Raw genomic sequence first — 25,949 nt, 5'->3', positions numbered from 1 at the left:
CTTGTTAGGTTACGCGGGAGGAGTGTTCATCGACGACTTTATGTCTTGTAACATGTATATGTGAGCATTTGTGTTGCATTATGATGTGTCAACCACTGAATATTCCTAATTGGATGAGATTACATGGGTATGTAATTTTCGTGCATCAAGACACTCGTGGAAGATCAGTATGGTCTGGGTGTGATGGCTAATTTTACTACGCCGGAATATCAAGAGTTTCGATCTGGACGAAAGGAGAAGCTAACTCCTTGATCAAAAGAGTTGAAAGGAGAAGCTAACTCCTTAACAAAAAGAGGAAACTGATTGTCTCTCAGAATGTTCCTCAGAATGACCCTCGGAAATTTTTGAGCTAACTTGAGTTGTTTTGCAGAAATGCTGTAATCGCGGACGATTACTCTCTTTCAAGAAGGGGAGATGTCACGAAGGGGAGATGTCACAAACTGCTGACGTGTCAAAGCCCTGAAGATTGGAGCCAACTTGCAGATGTCGATCGAGGGGCCCAAACCCTAAGAAGAACAAGTAACAGAAGAAGAAGAAGTCCTATCAACTTATGGGGACCCCGTCCGATGGGGCCCCAAGTGACATAAAGGATTAAAATAAAGCAAGACCCACACACGAAAAAGGCTGGCGGAGCAATTGTACGGAAACTCGAAAATTCCCATGATTGATGATGTGGTAGACTGTACGGATTTCCTCGTTTTGTGATGGCTGCCGACGAGGTAGTTGTATGGAATCCCGTGATTTACGTTGGCAGTTTTTTGGTATTGCTTTTGGACCAGAAGCTTTTGAGTTTGAAGGCTTTTCACTGTAAACTGCATTCGGGGCCTAGGGCCTTTAAATATGAGGCTAGGGCTCATTCTCTGGCATGCTTCCTGGAGAACCAGCTTGTACTGTGTTGATGCAATATAAACAAATACCGAAAGGGGCGCCAAGGTTTGGGGCCAATACTCTCTGGGGTGGAATTCCGCCACTCCGTGTCTCGTGTCGTCTCTCTCTCTCTCTCTCTCTCTCTCTCTCTCTCTCTCTCTCTCTCTCCCCCTCTCTCGGTTCAATAGTTATTGAAGTGCTAAAAGTCTGTTCAGTCTGTTCTTTTCTATTGGCACGTGGTGCCCGTATTGTGACACCTATTCCATATAAGCCATGGGAAAGTATTCCTATATATTTCATGTTTGATCTTCGAGGACGCCTACAGGGAATGATGGTATATGTGTCACAAACTGCTGACGTGTCAGGTGTCACAAGACAAGCACCACGTGCCAATAGAAAAGAACAGACTGAACAGACTTTTAACACTTCAATAACAATTGAACTGAAAGAGAGAGACGACACGCGACACGGAGTGGCGGAATCCCACCCCAGAGAGTATTGGCCCCAAACCTTGGCACCCCTTTTGGTATTTCTTTATATTGCATCATCAAAGTACAAGCCGATACTCCATCCTCTGCACCTTCGTCCAAAAGCATGCCCGAGAATGAGCCAATGGCCTCATATTTAAAGGCCCTAGGCCCAAAAAGCAGTTTACATGAAAAGCCTTCAAACTCAAAAGCATCTGGTTCAAAAAGTTGGCGTTGAAAATTCAGCTAGCGTAAATCTTGCAAATCCGTATAGGCTGCCACGTCATATTGTCAGTGTGAATCGCGGAAATCCGTACAGTTTGCCACGTCGACAGTCCAATGCGAAATCCGAGTTTTTCGTACAGCTTGTCAGAGTGAATTTCCGGAATCCGTACAGTTGCCAGGTCATCTCCTCCGTGCGTGTGTGTGTGGGCTTTCTTTATTTTAATGCCTTTATGTCATTGGGGCCGCATTGGACGGGGTCCCATAAGTTGGTGGGAACTTCAACTTCTTCTGCTTCTTCTAGGGTTTAGACCCCTCAGTCGGGATCTGCAAGTTGACTCAGGTCTTCAGTGGCTTGACACGTCAGCAGTTTGTGACATCAAGCCACTCAAGAACGGAGCCAACTTGCGAATCCCGGCCGAGGGGCCTAAACCCTAGAGGCAACAGAAGAAGTTAAAGTTCTCACCAACTTACAGATTCTCGCTGGGTAGGTCTATTTTTTAAAGAAATTCCCGCCAACTTATCGGACCCCGTCCAATGGGGCCCAAGTGACCTAAAGAGAATAAATAAAGCAGGACCTGTCACAAAGTGATGACGTGGTTGCCAGAAACCCTAATTTTGATGAATCCCTAACCCTAAAACCAAAAACCCTAATCCTACTCAAACCCTAACCCTAAAACCAGAAACCCTAATTTTGCTCAAATCCTAACCCTAAAATCTGAAACCCTAATTCTGCCCTAATCCTAACCCTAATCCTAATGCTGATTTGCTGGACATGAGCGTGATTTACGAAAAGCTGGGCAGCTTTTTGGCGTTGCTTTTTTCTATGCAAATTGCTGAGAAAGAGAGAGAGAACCCTCTTTGCTTTATTTTAGCAAGAGAGAGAAAGAGAAAGCCTCTCTGCATTATTTATTAAAAGAAAGAGAGAGGAAGAACTTTTGCTTTATTTTCAAAGCTTTTACTTGAAGCTTTTGATTTTAGCTTTTAAGGCTCTGCTTTTAGAAACCCTTGTAACTTTAAATATGTGAGCAGGCCTCTCACAACTCAGAGCATCTGGACGCAGAGTCCGAGTGTGAGCGCTTGCCTGCACTCTTGTACTTTGAACACAGATTAATACAAAAAGAAATACCGAAAGGGGCGCCAGTCTTTGGGGCCAATATCTTTAGGCATGGAACTCCGCCGGGCCAGTGTCGAATAAATTGTGAACTGTTTTGAAGTGGTTACTTGGTGCTGTCGCGGTAGATTCTTGACTTGGAGTGTCCAAGTCTGTTACAATGGTAATAGAGCACGGCCGATTTCTCTTCTACGGGAAATCCGTTCCCTTTTTTTTTTTTTTTTTTCCGGCACCTATGGCTTCAGGCAAAGATTAGTCGACTCCCTCTGCATCTGGAGATGCGGGAAGGGATCACAACGAAGATTAAGGCAAGGAGTATGGCCCACCTCGGCCTACTCAGGCGGAGCGTCGAGAGACGGAGCATCGTCAATTGATCTGCGATGCAACAAAGATGATGCTCAATTTTGCGAAGGACCCAAAATTTGCAAAATATATGAGCGAGACTTCTTTCCAGGAGGTGCATGCGTAGTGGCAGAAAACCACATCATCACCCCCAAAACCCGCTCTCAAGAAACCTTTTGCTCACAAGAAGTATTCAGAGAAGGAATTAGAAGAGGTGGTTGATGCACGGATTGCTCAGCTTTTTGATACGCAAAACAAAGCGGAAAAGCATGACGAAAAGCAGAAGAAAGGCATTGACGTCCCGGGTTATTTGGGTCGTCAGTCGACATTTGAAAAGGCAAAGAAACAGAAGAAGTGTGTCCGATTTGAAGAAGTACCCAGTTCTTCTTCTTCTTCTTCTTCTTCTGATAGTTCTTCTAGCTCATCTGACCCAAGCGAAGAAGACCGAAAAGGCAAAAAAAAAGCAAAGCAAAAAGCAACGCTTCGGAAACGGCAAGAAAAACGCAAAGAAGTCTAAATCTCGCCCCGTGAGTGGCAGTTCTACAGAGGACTCGTCTACAGACAGTTCAGAGTCTGACGACAGCAACTTTTATGCAAAGAAGAAGAATTTTTACAAAGCCAACCAATATGACTTTTTGGAAGACAAAAGCAAGAAAGTGCGAGAGTTTAAGGAAGGTGGACAATCAATTAAATTTGACACGTTTTCTGGTTATAGAGATGCTTCGAAGGCTTTGTCTTTTGTAGAGCAGTTTGACATCGCTTTCGTGGGAGGGCGTTACTCAGGGCACTCTAAGATTCGGAGAGCTGCCTCTTACTTTAAGGGGAATGCTCGAACTTGGTGGTCCACGCTTCTATTAAGCAAGACCGCGCTAGTTAAATGGCTGAAATTCAAGAGGCTTTTTATTTCTTCTTGGTTGACTCGAGAGTATGAACGTGATATATGAGCTGCTTGGAACCATCTTCGGATGACCAAGAAAGATACAGTGGACGCTTATTGCGAGAGATTCTGGATCTCTTTTCTACCCGCCTCTTCATTTAAGAAGATCTCGTTCAAGGAACAGATTGAGCGGTATACCTTGGGTCTACCTACAGAGATCCGAGATCACTACTTGGAACAGAAGTCAACTTCTATTCAAGAGTTAATGAGCCATGCGAAACGGGGTTTAGCCATCCACTTTGGCAGTCTTACTTACACCATCGATGAGATCATGACACAAAGAGCTGAACAGACTTTGACAAATGAAAGTAGAAAGAGAAAGAGTAACCCAGAAAAGAAGGATGCACGACCCAAGCTTACTCCTCAGGAGCGGGCTTGCTACATAAAGGAGGGTAAGTGCTTTGAATGCGGGGAAATTGGGCATATCTCCGCGAAATGCCCTAGCAAGGCACCGAATGAACATGATGAAGAAAGGCCAGAAAGTTCTAAAGCAGTTGAGAGACGTGGCAGAAAAGACAGATAAAAAGCAGAACTAGTACCACATCACGTGGGGCATGAACCGAATCAAATAAAGAAAAGTACAAACTTTGCCGTTTTCACGGCAAAGCGAAAGATCAAAAGCTCTTTTGAAAGAGCCAAGGCCAACTTCTTGAATTGGCGTCTCGATTTGGAATTATGCCCGATAGGCTGAGGCCACAGGTGGAGGTAGTTCGAGTGGCACTTGGACAGGATGTTGCCATTACATCGAGCATTGGCAAACTTCGTTTGCAATGACAGGGGTGTTTAGGGCATGAGGAGTTCTATATAATTTCCTTAAAAGGTTGTGACGTTCTACTCGAAATCCCTTGGTACCACAACAACAACGCCATGGGTGACTACCGAGCCGAGAAAGCGACTTCGACAAATGAAGGGCTCAGAGACTGTACTTGATGAATTCGAGTTTCTTTACTCCTTTTTTTTTTTTTTTTGGAGAGAACTGAACGATGCATAAAGTTCGAATATGTTTTGGACTTGAACAAAAGAACGCCTAGATTTTCTCCACACTCATGCCGATTGCTTTTCAGAGGGCTTGTCAGGCGAGTTACCACCCTCTCGTCCTGAGGATTATACTGATGCCAGGAAGCACACCACTGAACCGACCACCTTATCGTGTGAGCCGAGCCCAGAACAAAGAGATTATGAACCAAGTGAAAGACCTCTTGGAAAAGGGTCTTGTCCAACCTAGTACTTCACCATTTTGCTCTCGAGTGTTGTTGGTTTTGAAGAAAGACGGATCTTGGAGAATGTGCATCGATTATAGAGCTCTCAACAAAATCACCATCAAGAACAGATTTTCGATTCCTAGGATTGATGATATACTCGACAGATTACAGGGATCCTCGTGTTTTAGCAGGATTGATTTGAAGAGTGGATATCATCAGATCCTAATCGCGCCGGAAGACGTCTACAAGACAGCCTTTCGGATAACTTTTGGATTATTTTAGTTTTTGGTGATGCCTTTTGGCTTAACCAATGCTCTGCGACATTTAACCGGATGATGGACAGGATTGTTCGAGAGTACAGGCTATCTGTTGGCACTTCTTTGACGATATCATTGTTTTCTCCAAGAACGAGGAAGAACATAGAGATCATCTGCTTCAGGTCTTTCAGGCATTACGAGATCACAAGTTAGTGATTAATGCAAAGAAAAGTGAATTTTTCCTACCAGAGATACAGTTTTTGGGACACATTGTCTCAGCAGCAGGGGTGCAGATGGATCCGACCAAGATAGAGACTATCCATGATTGGCATGATTTGAAGAATGTCCATGAAGTTAGAAGCTTCTTGGGACTGTGTTCGTAGTACAGGCGCTCATTCGAAAGTTTGCAGAGGTTGATTCCCCTTTGCATATCTTGACATAGAAAGGAGTCCCTTTCTCGTGGGGACCCACAGAGCTGACTGCCTTTCAGACTTTGAAACAGAAATTGACTACGGGACCAGTTTTGACTTTGTCGGACTTGCAGAAGTCATTTGGAGTATATTGTGATGCTTGTGGTCGTAGTGGGTGCGGTCTTAATGCAAGAAGGCCATGTCATTGCTTACGAGAGTCGATTGTTCTCAAGGTCGGAAATGACAGCACAGATTGGTGAGAAAGAGCTTTTGGCGGCTATCCATGCTCTTATTCAGTGGCGACATTATCTACTCGGAGCCAATTTTACGCTTTTCACAGATGATGGGAGTTTACGCTACTTCTTGTCACGGAAGTAGCTATCGGAAAAAGCAGATGTGGTGGGCAAAACTTCTTGTCACGGTTTACTTCCGGATTGTCCATGTGCAGGGACAGAAGAAATTGGTGGCAAATACTTTGTTTCGGAAGCCGTTGGTTTTGGCTATTTCCGCGATACATCATAGGAACTTCGAGGATATGGTCGGTCAGTACGCCACATAACAGATTTTGCAGATGTATTCGATTGAATATAGAAAGGGGAGATAGTAGCGGACTATTTCATTCGAGATGGCTACTTGATGAAGAACACAATGTTGTGCGTTACACAGCCGTTGTGGGAAAAGGTTCTAACCGAATGCCAATGTCCGCCTTATACGGGTCACCGCGGCATTGCTACCACCTTGAAAGGGGTAGAGAAATGCTTCTTTTGGCCGAGACTCTAGAAGAATGTGGACGAGTTTGTGTGCAGTTGCTTGGTATGCCAGAGGTCAAGTTTGACAGGCATAAAGCACAGGGATTGTTACAGCCTTTACCCATACCCACCTACCCACCCTTGAGAAAGTATTGCAATGGATTTCATCTCCCAAGAACACAGCGTGGGCATGATTGTTAATTGTCCAGGTCTTCAGATTACATGGCATGTCTGAGACGATTGTCTCCGACAGGACCCCAGGTTCACGAGTTTGTTTTGGACGGCTATTTGGGAGAACATAGGCACGTGGTTGTAGTTCTCGTTCCACTCGCAGATTGATGGGCAATCAGAGATTGCTAATTCAGTGGTACTAGATTTGTGAAGTCTTCTTTGTTGGATCAGAAGACTACTTGGGAAAGGTTTTTACCTTTGGTGGAATATGCCTACAGAAACACGATTAACTCTTTGATGGGGAAGGTGCCATTTGAGATTCTTGAATTTGCTACGAAGGTTTCACCCTTCCTTAGCACGAAAGATAAGATTTTTCTTTGAAGCTAACCAGTTCACGAGGGACTTGGTCCGGAAGGCTTTGCAGAAATTTCGGGAAAAGACAGAAAAAGGCAGGAGATCGCCATTGTCGCAATTTTAAATTGAAGGAGAATGATTGGGTGCTCGGAAAGGAGCGGCTTCTTTGAAAGCTTAGCATGAGATAGTGTGGACCTTTCCAGATTTTCCGAAAAGATAATGATGCCTCCTTTGGACTGAAGCTGCTAGAATACTTGGAGGATTTAGAATGTTTTTCATGTGAGTCTCTTAAAGCCTTTTGAAGGCGATGTGCCTGATGATGGGAAGCTAGATGTGCAACCCGAATTGGACGAAAACGAGCAGATACTCGTTCCAGAACAGAAATTGGCACAGAAAGAAAGAAAGAAGGTAAAGTGAACTGACGGTTCTTGGTTAAATTCAAGACCTACTTCGCAATGGATGCAAAGCGAATGGAGGAGGAAGACCTAGCAGATATTCCTCGGAATGTGAATCTTTACCTTGAAGCTTTTGGTTTAGCATAGTCTATTCCAAATGGAACCCATAATTCAGCTTGGTCGGAGATCTCGTGCAGTGGGTTTGCACAAGAGGGGAGTTACTCCGCTCCTTTGTCAACAGATGCCTGGATTTTTGAATACTAGAGTCACTGATATCTCTTTGAGCTTCAGGGATACTGAGAGCTGACAGTATTCTGCTAGATGACTTCATGAAATGGAATTCCGGAATATGAAAGTGATTTGTTCTTGACTTGTTTTTAAGTGCAGGAATTGATAGACAAAATGATTGCAGCATTTCGGTCTAATTGATCTCGAGTAAACATGGTTGCAATAGGGGTTAGTCAATCGGGCATCGATGAGGTCCCGACTGGATCTAGATGCGATTGCTAGCTACATTGCCGATAAATCATGGTTTAAGATCCGAATGAATGTCGAATGTCATGTGATGTCCTCTGATGTCGTGTGATGTGACTATCGATTGATACATGTGCTAGATGTGTGTTCCTAGTACGTAGGTACTAACAGTCAGTGTCTGCTAAGACGGTTTATGGCCTCTGTCTGTTTTGCAGGCGTAATCGAGGGCGATTACAATGCTTTCAAGAGGGGGGTATGTCACAAAGTGATGATGTGGCTGCCAAAAACCCTAATTCTACTGAAACCCTAACCCTAAAACCAAAAACCCTAATTTTGCTAAAATCCTAACCCTAAAACCATAAACCCTAATTCTGTTGAAACCCTAACTTTGAAACCCTAATTTTGTTATAACCCTAATCCTAACCCTAACGCTAACCCTAACCCTGATTTGTTGGACATCAACGTGATTTACGAAAAGCTGGGCAGCTTTTTGGCGTTGCTTTTTCTACGCAAATTGCTGAGAAAGAGAGAGAGAACCCTCTTTGCTTTATTTTAGCAAGAGAGAGAAAGAGAAAGCCTTTCTGCTTTATTTATTAAAAGAAAGACAGAGGAAGAACTTTTGCTTTATTTTCAAAGCTTTTACTTGAAGCTTTTGATTTCAGCTTTTGGGGCTTTGCTGTAGCAACCCTTGTAACTTTAAGTATGTGAGCAGGCCTCTCACAACTCAGAGCATCTGGACGCAGAGTCTGAGTGTGAGCGCCTGCCCGCACTCTTGTACTTTGAACATAGATTAATACAAAAAAAATATCTAAAGGGGTGCCAGTCTTTGGGGCCATTTCCTAAGGCACGGAACTCCGTCGGGCCAGTGTCAAATAAATTGTGAACTGTGAACTTTTTAAAGTGGTTACTTGGTGCTGTCGCGGTAGATTCTTGACTTGGAGTGTCCAAGTATGTTACAGGACACAGACACACACACACACACACACACACACACAGAAGGACTTGCGTATTCAACTGATGACGTGGCAACATGCTGTACGAACGCCCCGATTTTGCGTTGACATGCTGACTTGGCAGCCTGTACTGATTTTTTGTGTTTCACGTTGACTAATTTTCAGCGCCAGCTTTTGGGCCAGTTGCTTTTGATTTTCAAGCTTTTCATGTAAACTGCTTTTCAAGGCCAAGGCCTTTAAATAAGTGCAGAGGGCTCAGTCTCTGGCACTCTTCTGGGTGAAGGTGCAGAGCACGAGTACGGGCATTGTATTGAGTTCAAGTAATATAAAGAAATACTGAAAGGGACGCAAAGGTTTGGGGCCAATACTCTTTGGGTTGGAATTTCGCCACTTCGTGTCGCGTGTGCTCTCTCTCTGACTCTCCGGAGGGGATGCAACGTCACTTGGATGCTTTGCATAGGTTTGCCCAAGAAAGTGGTTTGTCCGTCAATCTTGGTAAAACCAAGGTCAAGGTATTTAATACCACCCCACAGTGGATCAGGAGGTCAGTGCCCACCTTCACATACGGCCGGGAGAAGGTGGAGTATACAGATGCTTACACTTACCTTGGAGTGGTTTTTAGTGGGCCAGCATTTTCATTGAGGAGGGCGGCAGAGACCAGATTGACCAGAGCCCATGCAGCATTGGGTAGATTGGAAAGGATGTGTTCATAGGTCCAATTTCAGGAGCCTCGGACGAAGCTCTGGCTCTTTGACACTTTGGTGGCTTCCGCATTGCTTTATGGAGCTGAGGTTTGGGGACCTTCACTGGACCATCACGGGAGGACAAGCCGCAGTGATGGATGGGGGGGGGGGGACATGGAGAAGCCTCTGGTCTCTATGATCTCGTGGCTCATTAGGGCCAAGGCTTCAGTACCACGTGCTATTATACGAGCAGAGCTAGCTGTCCCCCCACTGGTGGTTGAGGCGCTCACCAGATCTGTCTCCTCATGCACCGCATATGGGAACTTCCCAGAGACAGATATGCACGCCTCGCACTTGAGTCCTCTCGACAATTAGCCATGCAGGGAGATACAGCATGCTGGTATGGGGAGATGACATCATGGTTTCAGGCGCATGGGTTCAGCATAGACAGATTGCCTCCTTTCCAGTACTCACTGGATACGCCCTCTCTAACTCTTACAAAGTCCGAGATCACCAGGCTCATTCGCCAGGACTTGACTCAGCTAGACACCAAGAGGACATGGATACAGCCAGTACAGGATCTAGGCACGAAGATGGCTTTCTACAGAGAGCATCTCCTCCAGTTTACGGAGGATGGTTTTGTGATGAGGCCCAGATACATGGACACTCACCTGTCTCATGGGATACGATGTGCTATTGGCCAGATACGCACATCTTCACACCAGCTGCAGATCGAGATTGGGAGATACAGCGGAGTACCAACAGAGGCCAGGACATGCCCCGTGTGTGACATCGAGCTTGAGACAGAGTTGCACTATACATGTCATTGCCCCGTCTACTACGAGATACGAGGCTGCTTCCATTGCTTGTTCAGAGAGGGCTTTGGACCATTCTCTAGAGTCATGCGGTACGAGGATGAGAGATGCCTGGGTTTGTTTTTGCTCGAGCTGTGTAGACACAGAGAGAGCCTGATGAGAGGAGAGGCTAGCCAATCTCAGAGACTCACAGACTTTTTTAGAGCTGCCACTGGACACCCGGAGGAGTTACTACCACAACAACGCCCGTCGCTTTACACGAGGGGAATACTGATGGACCGAGCGACTGAGCTGGGGAGATCCAGACGCCGACGACTGAGGAGGACTACACAGCATCGATAGAGGCTACATCAGAGGATTCCGGGCACTTTGGCTCAACATGCACGACGCCCGGTCAGACTATTGACCATGGAGGAGATTGATGAGATCCGCCAGCGACCGATGCTGGATCTCCTGTGATCTAGCTATCTCAGCTAGCTGTTTTAGCTGCTTAGTCCACACCCAGTAGTCTAGGATTCCATAGTATTTTATTTTGTCTTTTTGTCATTCTGTCATTTTGTCATCTTGTTACTCTGACTTTGTATCAGATCCATCACATTGTAACTTTCTGGTCTCATAGGTCACTTTGGCCTTTTGAAGACGTTAATACAACATTTCATTTCATTTCATTTGTCTCTCTCTCTTTCAATTCAGTTGTTTTTGAAGTGCTAAACGTCTCAGTCTGTTCTTTTCCGTTGGCACGTGGATGCCCGCCCTGTGACAGTGGTATCAAAGCATCAGGCGTGTGCTTTTCTTAAAGCATACCGGTCCTACAAAAGAGCAGACAAAGCAAACCGGCGCTTCCAAAGTCTATTGGAATTTTATTTGAAGTAGTTTCGGGGCCCGACCCTAGACTTATTAGCCACCCCCAACCTTACTTCATCGCGTATCGGGCGCGCTCCCGTCTTCACCGCTCATGTCTTACAGGGCATAAGCCATAAAGATCACTTGCAAGAGAAGGATCCAAGATTTGTTCCGAGTCACTGTTTTTCTCAGAAGCAGTGCCATATAGAGGTTGATGTCTATAGCTACCAAGCCGCCATAGTTACAGGGAATGGCTATTTTGAGGTCTGCGTTTCCCATTCCCATTCCTACTTGCTGTTTCGAATCCCCGTTCCGTGTTTCGAACGTGAGTATCCATAACAGGGAATGACATTTCATGCCCATTGCCGTTTCTCGTTCCCCGTTCCCATTTCCCGTTCTGGGTAACTATGCAAGCTGCACACCCCAAGGACTTGGCAAGCCTTCAAGAAAATTTTTGCCTTAAGTTATATGGTTTCTGACACCCTCCTTCGGAGTGCAACTTCTGGCAGAGTGCGGTATTCTGAAATGCTTGCCATGGAAATCCTAGCAGGTCACAACTTGCAGTCTTTAGACGTCTCTTGGCAGGTGTCTCTTGTTGATAACCTTGGAGGTGTGCTGTGATTGCTATGTCTTGGGACTACCATCGTCGCCAGAGGAACACTGTCTGTCCAAGAGCTGATGGACCATGCTGTGGTCGGCTACGACTTTATGGAAGGAACCTAACCCTAATTTTTGATGCAGGTTTTAGGATGGAAAGTCAGTCGACTTTTCGAGCTCGACTGATGTCGAGATTGCTTTTAAGTTTGAATCTTGTCTGAGAATCTGTTTGAGAACTTGTTTGGAGATCTTGTTTGAAATGGATGGTATTTGTTTTCAACTTGTCTTGCGCCGATTTGAATTGTTTGACTCTGATTTCAATGCGGAGGGAGTGATGAGGTAGTCGTTGAGTAGCTTTATACCGCAGACCGTCTGTTTCCGAAAGACCGTCGGAAATTTTTGAGCTAACTTGAGTTGTTTTGCAGATATTTTGTAATCGCAAATGATTAGTTTCTTTGAAGAAGGGGGGATGTCACAAATTGCTGATGTGTCAAGCCATTGAAGAACGAAGCCAACTTGCAGATCCTGATTAAGAAGCCTAAACCCTAAGTGAAGAAGCAGAAGCAACAAAAGAAGTTTACCGACTTACAAAGTCTTGCCGAGTGGCCTATTTTTAAAGAAGAGTTCCCACCAACTTATGGGACCCCGTTCGATGGGGCCCAAGTGACATAAAGGCATTAAATAAAGCAAGCCCACACACACACACACACACACACACACACACACACACACACACACACACACACACACACACACACACGGAGAGTTGATGACGTGGCAGTTGTATGGATTCCCGGAATTTGTGTTGACATGATGCCGTGGTAGCTGTGCGGATCTCCGTAATGCGCACTGACATGATGACGTGGCAGTGTACGTGGAGTGTGGGCACGCTGCCGTTGAGGTGGTGCTCTATTGACTTATGGTGAGGAGGTGACCCGAGGGGTCACCTTTATAATGCAAGCAATCTAGGGTCGAGCAGTAATTTGCATGCCAAATTGACCCCCTTGACTTCTATAACACTCGGCAATTAGCAATAATATAAACATTATTAATAAGAGGTTCTTCACATGCTGTAACCTACCTAGGCCGGTCATCATAAACTGTATTGGGAACACTCCCCAGACTACCCCAGTGCCTACACCTAGCAAACCTTGCCGGTGCTCTTGTGCAATCAGAGGGTATGCAACGAATTTAAAGTTCCTGGACATGCACGTCCCGCGTACAAGCTCACAAGGGTGCTTGAACACTTCCCAGGATGTCCTAAACCCTAGAAGTGGGAGCTAGCTTGTCCACATGCAGATGGGATTAGATGTGCACGTGACAAAATAACTTGTTCTTTGTAATAGTATAACTAGAGAGCACATCCTTCATTTGGAGTCTTTGAAGCACAAGAGCCATTTAAGAGCAACCCTAGAGATGAAACTATGTCGTTGTATAGTATGAGATGTTTGTTAATATTGGATGTTCATGGGAGAACTTCAACGGCCTATCAAAACAACCTCGAGATGGTGGATAAGGCAAGAATTGTGCTACACTTAATGTGCAACCTCGATTGTTGTTGACCCCGAGAAAGCCAAAACTATCCTTGACAACTAACCAACACAAAACATTGGCTTATACTCATTTGGCAGCCAATGTTTTGTGCTGGTTGGATGTCAAGGATAGTTTTGGCTTTGCCAGGGTAATCTTAGGATTGCTTGGGTACGTGGTTGAAGAACTCTCTTGATCTCCAACAACTAAGAGAAGTTGTAGAAATGATGTCTTTTTATCTATGAGGTTGTTGCTCCAGTGCTTGTGTGCTTCGTGTTACTGGGGCTCCAATTCAAGACTATGCTGATCTCCAATACAAAGGAAAATTTATGTATTAAGTTGTGCTAGCTATGCATGATGGAGTTGATGGTTATATTGTCTTGTTGGTGACTACCATGGGACTATACCTTGCACTTTCCTTCAGGGGTGAATCTGGGCTTATCTTGGATTCATCTAGGTATATTTTTTAGTCGTATAGCGGACATGCAGACTTCACATTGTGAAGTTTTCGTCCGAGTTACGACCAGTTGATATTGTGCTAATTCTTTCTATCTTTTGTGGTGCGTATGTCCTATCAACTACCTCATTTTTGTGCCAATTTTTCCGATTTAATGCTTCTTTTAGTGCTAGGCTTCATTATGGCGGAGTCTGCCCTTGATTTTTGGGGTCATGACAGAAACTCAATACGCTGAACTTTGTGTTGATGTATGCTCATGTGTGTGTGCGTGTGGTGTGTGTTGTGCTGGGGAGCATATGTTAGTACCTAGTTCTACACCCACTATGGGCACTGACGACGTTAGTGGGGATGTCGTAGTATTTAGTTGATAATATGCATGATGGAGTTGATGGTTATATTGTCTTGTGGGTGACTACCATGGGACTATACCTTGCACTTTCCTTCAAGGGTGAATCTGGACTTATCTTGGATTCATCTAGGTATATAGCTTAAATAATTCTTTCTTTCTAGAGAGATGGCATTTACCAACAGAGTCTCTTAAGAGTCCAAAAGTGCTCCAACTTTCTAGCAGTGAGAAAAGTTAATTCCATGCATGAAACAGGTGATGATTGTATTCTTCTCATTTGGACAAGCAGGCAAGTTAAGGTTGCATGTGGTTACAACCTAGAAGTGTGTTGCTTGTTTCTAGGTTGGGATGTTCCGATGTTGTATAATATTATTTCGTCGTTAGCTTTATTAGTAGTAGTTTAAATGTAGGAATTAAGTTGTTGCATTGGCTTGTTGAGATTGTCTATGAAGTCAAGTTCTAGTTCAAAATTTCATTCAACTAAAAGTCTCCGTATTCATTTTGCCCAATTCTTTTATTATGAACATTTTGAAGTACATATCGCTTTGTTTATATGTTTGTATGTTTTAGACATATGTCTAGTTTCTGTATTCCCTTTATTTATATGTCACTGTTTAGAGTCTAGCGTCTTTCGAGTACATAAGTTGAAACTTTTCTGACCTTGTGAAGGTAATTTTTTTATGTTCTCACCCTTCTATTGGAAATTTTGGCAGCAAGCTTTACTGCTCCTCAGTTCTGTCAGTCAGTCTCCGCCAGAAAAAACAATGTCGGCAATGAAGCTGTCTGTGGAGGCCCTAGTGAAACCAAATCTTTTAAAGCATAAGGACAAGGACGTGAGATTGTTGGTGGCCACATGCATCAGTGAGGTTATGAGGATAGTTGCACCTGAAGCTCCTTACGAAGATGACATTTTGAGGGTATCTTTCTTTTTCAAATTAGGTGAAGTTGTGTGTAGATTCAAAAAGCATACTTTTCAAGATGCTTTGTGTAGAGTTGCTCTATACAGTTCAACATGCATCTCTTTATCTAAGTTTCTTTTGACTGTTTTGAGACACAGAATGTTTGCCGGATCTTTCGATCTCATATCTTCTCCATTTTGCTCTCTTTGTTGTCTCGACAAATCAGTCTTATTTGACCTTGGATATTCTCTGATCTTTTGATTACAGTTATTTCACTTCCTGTTTATTGTTTGGAATTGTTTTATATATTCGCATGCTTGCCCTTGTTCTCTTGATTGAGTAGTGTCGTTTTGAAATTTGTAGCATTAACCTCCTTCAAATGCCGAAATGATATATTAATATTTGTGACATAGGATGTATTTGAGCTTATTGTAGCCTCATTCAAAGGTTTGAATGAGACATCAAGTCCACACTATGAAAGGAGGGTGAACATTTTGGAGGCAGTGGCGACTTACAGGTCCTGTATTGTGATGCTGGATCTAGATTGTGATGATTTAATACAAGAGATGTTTCAGATTTTTTTCTCGACAGTCAGGTAAGTTTTTTGTTCTTCTGCATCTTCATTTGGGATTTTCAAAAGAAAAGTCCATTGATGTTTAAAGTTAGTGCTTCAATACTTGATATGGCGTCACTTCTTGTTGCAGGGAAGGTTCAAAATCTGTAATGGAGTACATGAAGACCATTTTGTGTTTAGTGTTAAATGAGAGTGAAGAGATCCCACAGCACTTGTTGGAGCTGATACTGGGAAATCTACTGAGCGAAAAGAAGGCAATATTTATTTACCACTGGTCGATTTTTCTTTCTTTTGGCTTTTGATGGAGTTTTATCTGTATACATATGAAAAGTACACTCTTTCAGGGTGTCTCAAGAGCCGGCTGTAGACTTGCAAGGGCTGTGGTCAAGGAATGTTCTCAGAAATTAAGGCCTCATGTAGAAGCGTTCCTTGATTCAACAATATCAAAAGAAAAGTCTTCAGCAAGAAGGTTGTCAGAGAGTTATGCCGATCTTATGTATGAGATTTATGCATGTGCCCCAATTCTGTTTGTTCCTGCTGTTTCCAAACTGACAGAAGAGCTTCTGGTATTGCTCAGCACTCGCATCAACATTGCGTAAAGAATTCTATCACTAACTTGAATGCCTCAGATGGGGGTCTGTCTTTAAGAATCTGATTTAACAAGTTTTTTTTCCTTTGTGGTCATACAGACAGACGAGCTAGATGTACGTTTGAAAGCAGTGGCGCTCCTTGGGCGTATTTTTTCTTCACAGCAGGGTGTGTCGGATTTGGTTGAGGGAATATATTTAGAATACTTGAAGAGGTTCACGGACAAGGCAGTGGATGTTCGACTTGCTATGGTCAAATGTGCAAAACAGTGCCTCCTTGCCCATCCTTCTGGACCAAAAGCCAGAGATTTTTTATGTGAGTACTGAATTATGCTTGTAAGTTTACCTGATGATTTCGTTTGAAATCTATAATTTATTTGAGGTGTCTGTGCAGCTGCGCTCAGTGACCGTCTGCAAGATTTTGAGACGGAAGTTCGGCTGCATGCAGTTCTTGCAATCTGCGATGTTGCTCAGTCCAATCCACAACTAACATTAGTTAACGAAATGAAACGTGTGGCTGAGCGTTTGAGAGACAAAGAGGTTGGTTGTGCTTTTCGATAGACATCAGCGCTTACTTTGGTGCTCTTTCTTTCGGTTTTCTTATGCTTCAGTTCTTATGCAAGGCCTTGTTGTAGGTGACAGTAAGGCAATATACACAGCAGCGCTTGATGGACTTGTACAAGTCATTCTGTTCAAAGAAAGTTGAAGGTATATCTGTGCACACAGATACTTTTTACTGGATTCCGTGTAAGTTGATCCGAAGCAGCTGTGACAAAGACAGTAAAGAGTTCAGGTTTGCTCAAGCATCCTGCTTGTGATGCCTTCTATATGAATTAGGGGAATTTTTAATGCAATAATCTAGTATGTTGCTGCAGAATGCAGGGTATGGAGTTGGTCTCAGAGCAGCTGTTTCCTTCGGGGTTTCCTGTGAAAGAAACTGTGAAGTGCTGGATTGAATTTTTCAGGGCCTTTGATGACTATGACAGGAAGGCATTCCATTACATCTTGCACCAGAAGCAAAGGTGATTAGATTTCCGTAGTTCCGTTTTATGTATTATAATTGTTTAGGCCAATATGTACGCATATAGTTCTGTCGTGTGCATGAGCCAGATATGCATGCACATGGGCATGCATAGCTTATCGTTATTGTCAAGTTTTTCCTTAAGACAAGTGTTTGTTGTCAGCATAATACAATCTGTGAATAAGCTATTAGTTCTTTCGGAAGCAAGGATTTCAAGTTTTCAACAAGGTGACCCATCGCTATGTTACACTGGCATGGTTCTTTTGGTAGAGCTCCTGCAGATGCATTAAATCAGTTAAGAAGGCAGACGCAAGTACGGCCTTATAACATTTTTAATCTGATTTTTGCAGGTTACATTCGGACATGAGAAACCTCTTGTTACTGCGGCAGAAACTGCAGGTTGGTGTTTTTTGTGGTGGAGTTTTATGGAGCTTTATGAGCGTAGTTGGATGGTATTGCGTCTTTAATCCTGTAGTCCTTGTGGCATTTAGGATGAGGAGAGTCAGGAAATGGAAGCAAGAATACTGTCTCTATGCAAGAGCTTGTCAAGCGTCTTTGCAGACTCTTCGATTGCAGAAAATCAGCTGCGGAAATTGACACAGTTGAAGGATAGTAAACTGTTCAAAGACCTGTCTGACTTACTGGATCCAAATATAGCTATGGCTGAATCATTCGCAATAATGGTAAGTAATGTGGTTGTTTTGCCCACAATTATCCATTTGTTAGTGAAGATGCAACTAAAAGATTTGCTTTGTTTTATGAAACACAGACAAGCTTATTAAAGCGGCTAGGAGAGAAACACCCACTCTATGGGTTTCTAAAAGTTCTTTCACTAAAGTGCTCTTATGCTCTCTTTGGCAAGGAGCACATGCGTATTTTAATCACGGAATTAAGAGAGCTAATAAGCTTGGAGGATGAAAGCTTACTGAGAGCAAGCATGGCTTTAGTTGTGGTATGCTTCTGTTACAGCGACTTCATTGCTTGTTTGTCCGTGAGCATTCACTGTTTTGAGTTGCTTTTACCAGGACTTTACAAACCATTTCCCATCTCTTCTTGATGGTGTTGAAGATGATTTAATAGTTCTCCTTAATAAGGACATCGATTTCATTAAAGATGGAGCTGTGCAGGTTTTAGCCAAAGTTGGAGGTTCTATGCGAGGACGATTTCCTGAAGGGTCCAAGTAAGATTCATGTGAAAAATGCAGTTTTCAAATCACCGCATGTATTATTGCTACTGCTACTTGTCCTTGATGATGTGTTCCTCAATGTTACTCCAAGAATATGAAGGCATGCTCATTTTACTTGTGTTTTTGAATGCTCCGAGTTATCGGCTACTACAAAGTATGTGTCATGCTTATTTAAAGGCCCTTGGCCACTACTTTTACAAAAGCTTCAAAAGAAGTCGACTATTTAAAAATTGAAGCTCCAAAGTTGTGAAAGTAACATGGTGCTTAGAAAGCAACATCACCAATCCAACTGCCACGTGATCACGCTCTAACAATGCCACGCTAGTAGCCCCCCGCATATCCCCCACATTTTGTGCCACGAGATCTGCTGTATATCATGGCGTGATTTGCGGGCTGCCGATGCTGGACTTGGATGCTTCAGTTCGGTTAGGTTCGGCGTCAGATCATTCCCTTCCTCTTAGGTCCTAAGGGCCATGCCAGGCCACCAAGTTGTGACATACCCCCCTCTCCCTACGAGAAGAGTAATCACCCCCCGATTACACTTGCAAAAAGAAATCTGATTCTTGAGTAGACACTCACTCCATGCATACATGCCAATGACCATTCTTGCGAGGAATATGTTCTCAAGCATGCATCTACACAAAATTTGGTTCCACAATCATGTTGCTGTTGTCATCTCATCCTTTCGAGAGTGATGGTTTGCTGAATTCATGATGGACTAAGTTTACGATCCATCTAGCTTATCTCAGCCAAACGAGAACTTTTGATGCACTAGAGTCAAATTTGGAGAAAATTATGCTTTAGAAATGCAACACAATGTCATGTCAATGCCAATGCGAATGCCTTATACGCACAACACATAGATGCATTCAGGTAAACAGGAGTATGTAAAGTCCAATCCACCAAAGGCTAGTTATTCTTACAGAGTCCAGACTCCTATCTGTCCAATGTGGTACCAGGTTTAAATAAAGCAGGCTTTTTAATATCAACGAGTGAGAAGAAGTTCAAACAACTTCAAACTGGTTCAGCAGATTCCAGCAGGTCGAAACAAGGTTAAACAAGATAAAACAAGTTCAGAGAAGTTTGTACAATGATTGCAAATGGATTCTATATAAGTTATTTTCGAACAATTGCCAAAAAGATACTTCTCCAATTGTCCACATAAGTGGATGTTCATCTCCACATGCTTCCAAAAGCTAGTAAGTCCATCTTCCTTGGTCCAAGAAAATTACGTTACCCGACATCTGTGAAGAAACAACGAGTATGGAGAAATATCAACACATGTTGATTTTTTTTTGGATAAACCCTAATAAAAAACGCTAATTTTTGGAGGAGGTTGTATCAACATCTGCTTGTGTTAATGCTGCATAGGGCTCGTGAAGAGGATCAACTTTACTTTGCAGCATTCTTTAAAGTCTCAGTGGTTAAAGATATTTTTGGAGTTGTTTGAAAAACAGAAATAAAAAGCAATTTGTCTGCAAGAGATAAAAAGATCATATTTAGGCAAGAAGACACTTTATATGATATGTTGGCACACACTTCGTACTGATAGGCACGCCGCACCCCTTGTTAACTCAAAACAACAGAACTGGAACAAACTTTAGTACTCAAAACACAAGTAGGTAGGTAGTTTTATATATATATATATATATATATATATATATATATATATATATATATATATATATATATATATATATATATATATATATATATAGATAGATAGATAGATAGATAGATAGATAGATGGATGGATGGATGGACGGATGGACGGAATGTTTGCGCTTTGCTCAAGATGAGTGCTCCGAACTGTGCTCAAGGTAGAGCCTTCCGTTCTTAATGAGAGAATGCTATGATCACAAACAAAGTGAATGGACATTGTGCGTGCAAGTGTATGCGACTAAGAGATAGAGAGAAGAGAGATACGACACCAGAGACGTAAAACCCTCCTCCGAAGGCCCCACTCTTGTTGGCGAGTGTGGTCTACGATTGATTGCACAAACGGGTACAATGATGATGCATAAAACTGATGCAGATCTAGGCTATGTCGACGACGACAACGAGGATGGCGATGACGACAATAGGTCCGAAAATGGAATGCTTCTAACTGCTGTCCAAAAACGCTAACTGCCGAAATCTGCTGCGTATGTGATTGCTGATTTTCGAGCTGTTTTGGTGCTGCTGAAAAACGCTAAATTGCCTGATGGAAAACGCTGAGATGCTGCTGTTTTTGAGGCTGAAAACGCTGCTGAATCTGATGCAATCTGATGCTGAAAACACTAGTGGAAAGGGGGGCTGCGGTCAAGTCTCTGCTGAAAAAGCCAAGGCAAGGGGGCTGTTGGCGATGATGCAAAACGCTAGGTCTTGGGTGAGGGAAAACGCCAAGAGGATCTTGGAGAGTCTTGCTGAGAGAGGGGGGAACCTGTCGCCAATGGCCTGCTGTTCTCCTTGCTCATCTGCCATTTAGTGCTAACTTTGGTTTGCTTATATATTTTCTTACCCAAATTGCCCTACCTACTTTTGTTGGAAAGTCACTTAAATTAATAAGTCAAAAATGTCAAAAATACGAAAAATAGGCTAAATGCACTGGAAAATTCCCCTGACTGATTCTGATGGATTCTGATGGGAATGCTTATGATCATGTTGTGTGCAACCAGAGGATATGTATCTATACTAAGTGACTGGGCGTGCACGGTCTACGAATAGACTCACAAAAAGTGCCAGATCACTTCTAATCTAGACTGACTGGATTGATGGAAACCCTGTTATGGTGTAGCTTGTCCACGGACACATAGGGTTGGATGTGTCACGAGAGAGAGAGAAATGAAATGAAATGTTATATTAACGTCTTCAAAAGGCCATAATGACCTTTGAGATCCGAAAGTTACAAAGTGGTGGATCTGATACAAAGTCAGAGTAACAAAATAACCTAACAACAGTACAAAACAAAGATATATACTATGGGGTCCTAAGTTGATCGATGTGAACCAAGCAAAAGACCAAGCAAAAAATGGGTGGCTTGTTGGGATAGCTGAATCACAAGAGATCTAGCATCGGTCGTTGGCAAATCTCATCAATTTCCTCCATGGTTAGTAGTCTGACCGGGCGTCGTGCATGTCTGGCCAGCGTGCTCCGAATTTTCTGTCGTAGCCTCCGTCGATGCTCTGTAGTTCTTCGCAGTCGCGGGCGCCTGGATTTCCCCAGTTCAATCGCTCGGTCAATCAGTGTGCCTATGGTATGAGACGAGGGGGAGCTCTGCTGTGGGAGTGGCTCTCGCGGCTGTCCCGTGTCTGCTCTGAAGAAGTCTTTGATCCGTCTTTGAGACTGGCTAGCCTCGCCATTCATCAGGCTATCTTTGTGTCTGCGCAGCTCGAGCAAGAACAAACCCAGACATCTCTGATCTTCGTATCTCATGACTCTTGAGAGTGGTCCAAAACCTTCTCTGAACAAGCAATGGAAGCGGCCTCGTATCTCGTAGTAGACGGGGCAGCGACATGTATAGTGTAGCTGTGTCTCAGGTTCCATGTTACACAAGGGGCATGTCCTGTCCTCTGCTGGTACTCCGCTGTATCTCCTAGTCTCAATCCGCAACTGGTGAGAAGATGTGCGTAACTGGCCAATAGCACATCGTATCCCATGAGACAAGTGGGTATCCATATATCTGGGTCTCGCCACAAAACCATCTTCCGTAAGCTGGAGAAGGTGGTCTTTGTAAAAAGCCATCTTCGTGCCCAATTCCTGTGCTGGTTGTATCCATGTCCTTCTGGTGTCTATCTGGGTCAGGTCTTGGCGTATGAGCTTGGTGATCTTTGACTGTGTAAGGGTGAGAGATGGTGCATCCAATGAGTAATGGAATGGTGGCAGCCGGTCTATGCTGAACCCATGTGCCTGAAACCATGATGCCATCTCCCCATACCAGCATGTTGTATCTCCTTGTATGGCTAACTGTCGAGAGGCTTCAAGTGCTATGCGAGCATATCTGTCTCGAGGAAGTGCCCATGTGCGGTTTATGAAGGAGACTGATCTGCTGACCGCCTCCACCACAAGTGGGGGGGCCGCTAGCTCTGCCGGATAATGGCCTGTGGTACTGATGCCTTGGCTCTAATGAGCCGCGAGATCATAGAGACGAGAGGTTTCTCCATGTTGCCCCATCCGTCTGAGCGACCCGTCCTCCCGTGGTGATCCAGTGAAGGTCCCCATATCTCGGTTCCATAGAGCAATGCTGAAGGCACCAAGGTGTCAAAGAGCCAGAGCTTCGTCCGGGGCTCCTGAAACTGAACCTGCGAACACATCCTCTCCAATCTACCCAATGCTGCATGGGCTCTAGTAAGTCTGGTTTCTGCTGCTCTTCTGAGTGAGAATGTAGGTCCGCTAAAAACCACTCCAAGGTAAGTGTAAGCGTCTGTGTACTGCACAGTCTCCTGGCCGTATGTGAGTGTGGGTGTTGACCTCCTGATCCACTGTGGGGTGGTATTAAACACCATAGCCTTGGTTTTACCCAGGTTGATAGACAAACCACTTTCGTGGGCAAACGTATGCAGAGCATCCAATTGACGTTGCATTCCCTTTGGGGATTCGGAGATCAACACTATGTCATGTATAGTTCAACTCTTTCTTAGGCTCCATGTGACACAAGGTGCATGTTCTTGCCTCTGTTGGTACTCCACTGTATCTCCCAGTCTCAACCCGAAGCTAGTCTAAAGATGTGCGTATCTGGCCACGAGCACATCGTATCCCATGAGACAAGTGGGTGTCCATGTATCTGGGTCTCGTCACGAAGACGTCCTCCGTAAGTTGGAGAAGATGCTCTCTATAGAAAGCCATCTTTGTGTCCACCTCCTGTGCTAGCTGTATCCATGTCCTGGTGTCTAGTTGAGTCAGGCCTTGGCGGACGAGCGTGGTGATCTCGGACTGTGTAAGAGTCAGAGAGGGTGCATCCAATGAGTACTGGAAGGGGGCCTGTCACGTGCACATCTAACCCTATGTGTACGTGGACAAGCTACTTCATATCTAGGGTTCAATTAGCTTAGGAAGTGTTCTGGCACTTTTGTGAGTCTGTTCGCAGACCGTGCATGTGCAGGCACTTAGAGTAGATGCATATCCTTTGGTTGCACACAACATGATCATCATAACCCATCAAGAGCATTTTTACAGTGCACAGACCTACTTTCCCTATTTTAGCCATATTTCACTTATTATTAATAAGTGAGTTTGTTGGGAATTTGGGTAGGGCAATTTGACTCGGGCAATATATAAGAAAAGCTAGTGCTAGCACTATCTGGCAGAAGAGGCAGCAGGGACCACGTGTTTGACAGTCCACCCTCTTAGCAAGACCCCTCGGCAGACAACTTAGCATTTTCAGCCACCAAAGACCAGCCAGCGTTTTCAGCATTTGTAGATACAACCAGCGTTTTGTAGTTGCAGATGATGCCTGGCGAGAACAGATCACAACAGACTCCCTAGCGTTTTGCATCAAATAGTAGATCAGCCCAACTTTTTTTCAATTGCAGACTACCTCTAGCGTTTGCAGATTCCCGGCGATGGAACCCATGATTGCATCAGCATTTTCAGTTTTCAGCATTTAGATTCCGTACTGCAGCCCCCAAACCTTGCAGATCTCATCTTCCTGCAGCAGATCCTCGCCGCACGGTCAGATCAGCCAACGTTTGCAGATTCAGCCCGCTATTCGCAGATTTGAACATTTGCGTTTTCAGCGCGTCGTCGTCATCGCCGTTGTCACCGACATAGAGTCAGAATTCAGCAGATGCAAGATTTGTAGATTTCAGCCCTTAGCGTTTTCAGTTTTCAGCCCGTCTCGTCGCCGTCCTTATCGTCGTCGACATCGTCGGCAAGTCCATTACATTGTAGATGTGCAATCAATAGTAGACCGCTCTTGCCATAGAGAGTGGGGCCTTTGGAGGAGGGTTTGACAACATTTTGGTGTCGTATTCTTCTTTCTCTATCTCTCAGTGTCAGCACCTTCGTTCACAGTGTTTACCACTTTGTTGTGATCATTTGCACTCTCACTAAAGGAACGGAAGGCTCTCCCTTCCGTAAGTAAAAGGAACCCTTGAGCACAGTTCGGAGCACTCATCTCAAGCAAAGCTCAACATTCACTTCCGTTGCACCTTACAGGGCCAATCTGTCTATGCTGAACCCATGCGCGTGAAACCATGATGTCATCTCCCTATACCAGCATGCTGTATCTCCTTGCATGGCTAACTGTTGAGAGGATTCAAGTGCTAGGTGGGCATATCTGTCTCTGGGAAGTTCCGACAGGCTGTGTATGATGGAGGAGGCTGATCTGGTGAGCGCCTCAACCACTAATGGGGGGGCAACTAGGTCTGCTCGGATAATGTCATGTGGTATTGAAGCCTTGGCTCTAATAAGCCGGAAGATCATAGAGAGACTAGAGGCTTCTCTGTCTCTATAACCGGCCTATACAACGTAGAGGGTGGTACTATTTCAATTACCTGTTAACTTTACACAGAGCACCGAGAAGGGAAGAGAACACAGTTGCGTCCAGCAACTAGAATGTCACTGCGCACACGAGACCGACACCCTGTAGGCCCCAAAGACTGGCGCCCCTTTCGGTATTTCTTTATTCAAATTAAGGTAGACGATCCGACCACTTAGCACAAGCTTTCACAAAGCTGTCCAAACTTGGCGAGGGCTGAAAACGCAGGTTTTCGACCGGATTTCGACAGCATAATGGCGCAAAAACCCCTGTAGGTCAAAAACACCTGTCTAGGACGGATTCCCTGGATATCTGGAAGCTTTTTGGTGAGCTGTCACAGAAATTCAGCGGGCTGTAATTCTCTGTTTTTCACTGCCGGGAGCCCAAAAGCCTGTACACGCATCCCAAGGCTCCCCCGAGGCTCCCCCGATGTTCCCTTGTTGTTTAGGTGCGAAACCCTAAACCTGCAGAAAAAGACAGCAGGCTGTAATTCGCTGTTTCGGATCGTTTTTAGCGGAGCGAACACGCCTACGCGTGTCCCAAGGGCTCCCGCACGTAATGGGACAGTTCCCTTGTGAATTGGACGAGTTTTCACGCGAGAAAACTCTCCAAACTCGCAATCTTTCGTGATGGACTTGTGCGTACCTGTGGGGGATTAGCAATCAGCTAATCCGGTTCCTGTTCAGAAGGCTCTTGCCCTGGCAAACGTGCATAAACCCCCAGAACTGTACATAGGTCAAATGAGAAGCCCACTAGTGGGGCATAACATATTGTACGTAGGGGAGAAAGAGAGCAGTATGTAGCGTGCGGGGCATCACTCCCGTCACCATACTGTGCATAGAGGGCAAGGTAAGCATTCCATAGCTTCTGTATCTGTTGCAATCCACCTGAGGCTGAAAATGGCGCCCCCTTTGTTGATATGCAGCTCGTTTTTGCCTCCCAGAGTGGCAGAATCGCTCACAGGCTGACACGTCGCCCAGTTTTCGAGTTTGGGCTTTCCCTGCTAAAAATATCTCAACTGGTGCGTCAGTTGACTTGGT

General features: G+C 44.4%; 1 protein-coding gene across 5 annotated transcripts in view; it reads left to right on the top strand.

The window, feature by feature from the left end:
* LOC147437356 (sister chromatid cohesion protein PDS5 homolog A-like) overlaps window positions 1-25,949 on the top strand; it is a 136,849-nt gene that overhangs the window by 35,344 nt on the left and 75,556 nt on the right. For all 5 annotated transcript variants that reach the window (XM_086486905.1, XM_086486904.1, XM_086486903.1 and 2 more), the window contains exons 2-13: window positions 14,899-15,102; window positions 15,498-15,679; window positions 15,789-15,912; window positions 16,003-16,224; window positions 16,348-16,561; window positions 16,640-16,785; window positions 16,881-17,038; window positions 17,121-17,267; window positions 17,617-17,665; window positions 17,758-17,949; window positions 18,036-18,218; window positions 18,292-18,446. In XM_086486905.1, the coding sequence (XP_086343031.1) occupies window positions 14,899-15,102; window positions 15,498-15,679; window positions 15,789-15,912; window positions 16,003-16,224; window positions 16,348-16,561; window positions 16,640-16,785; window positions 16,881-17,038; window positions 17,121-17,267; window positions 17,617-17,665; window positions 17,758-17,949; window positions 18,036-18,218; window positions 18,292-18,446 (1,976 nt within the window). The remainder of the gene's footprint in view (window positions 1-14,898; window positions 15,103-15,497; window positions 15,680-15,788; window positions 15,913-16,002; window positions 16,225-16,347; window positions 16,562-16,639; window positions 16,786-16,880; window positions 17,039-17,120; window positions 17,268-17,616; window positions 17,666-17,757; window positions 17,950-18,035; window positions 18,219-18,291; window positions 18,447-25,949) is intronic.

The sequence above is a fragment of the Adiantum capillus-veneris genome, chromosome 17 (assembly GCF_014529385.1).
Source record: "Adiantum capillus-veneris isolate H3 chromosome 17, ASM1452938v2, whole genome shotgun sequence".
Lineage (NCBI taxonomy): Eukaryota > Viridiplantae > Streptophyta > Polypodiopsida > Polypodiales > Pteridaceae > Adiantum > Adiantum capillus-veneris.
This window is presented reverse-complemented; position numbering and strand designations above follow the sequence as displayed.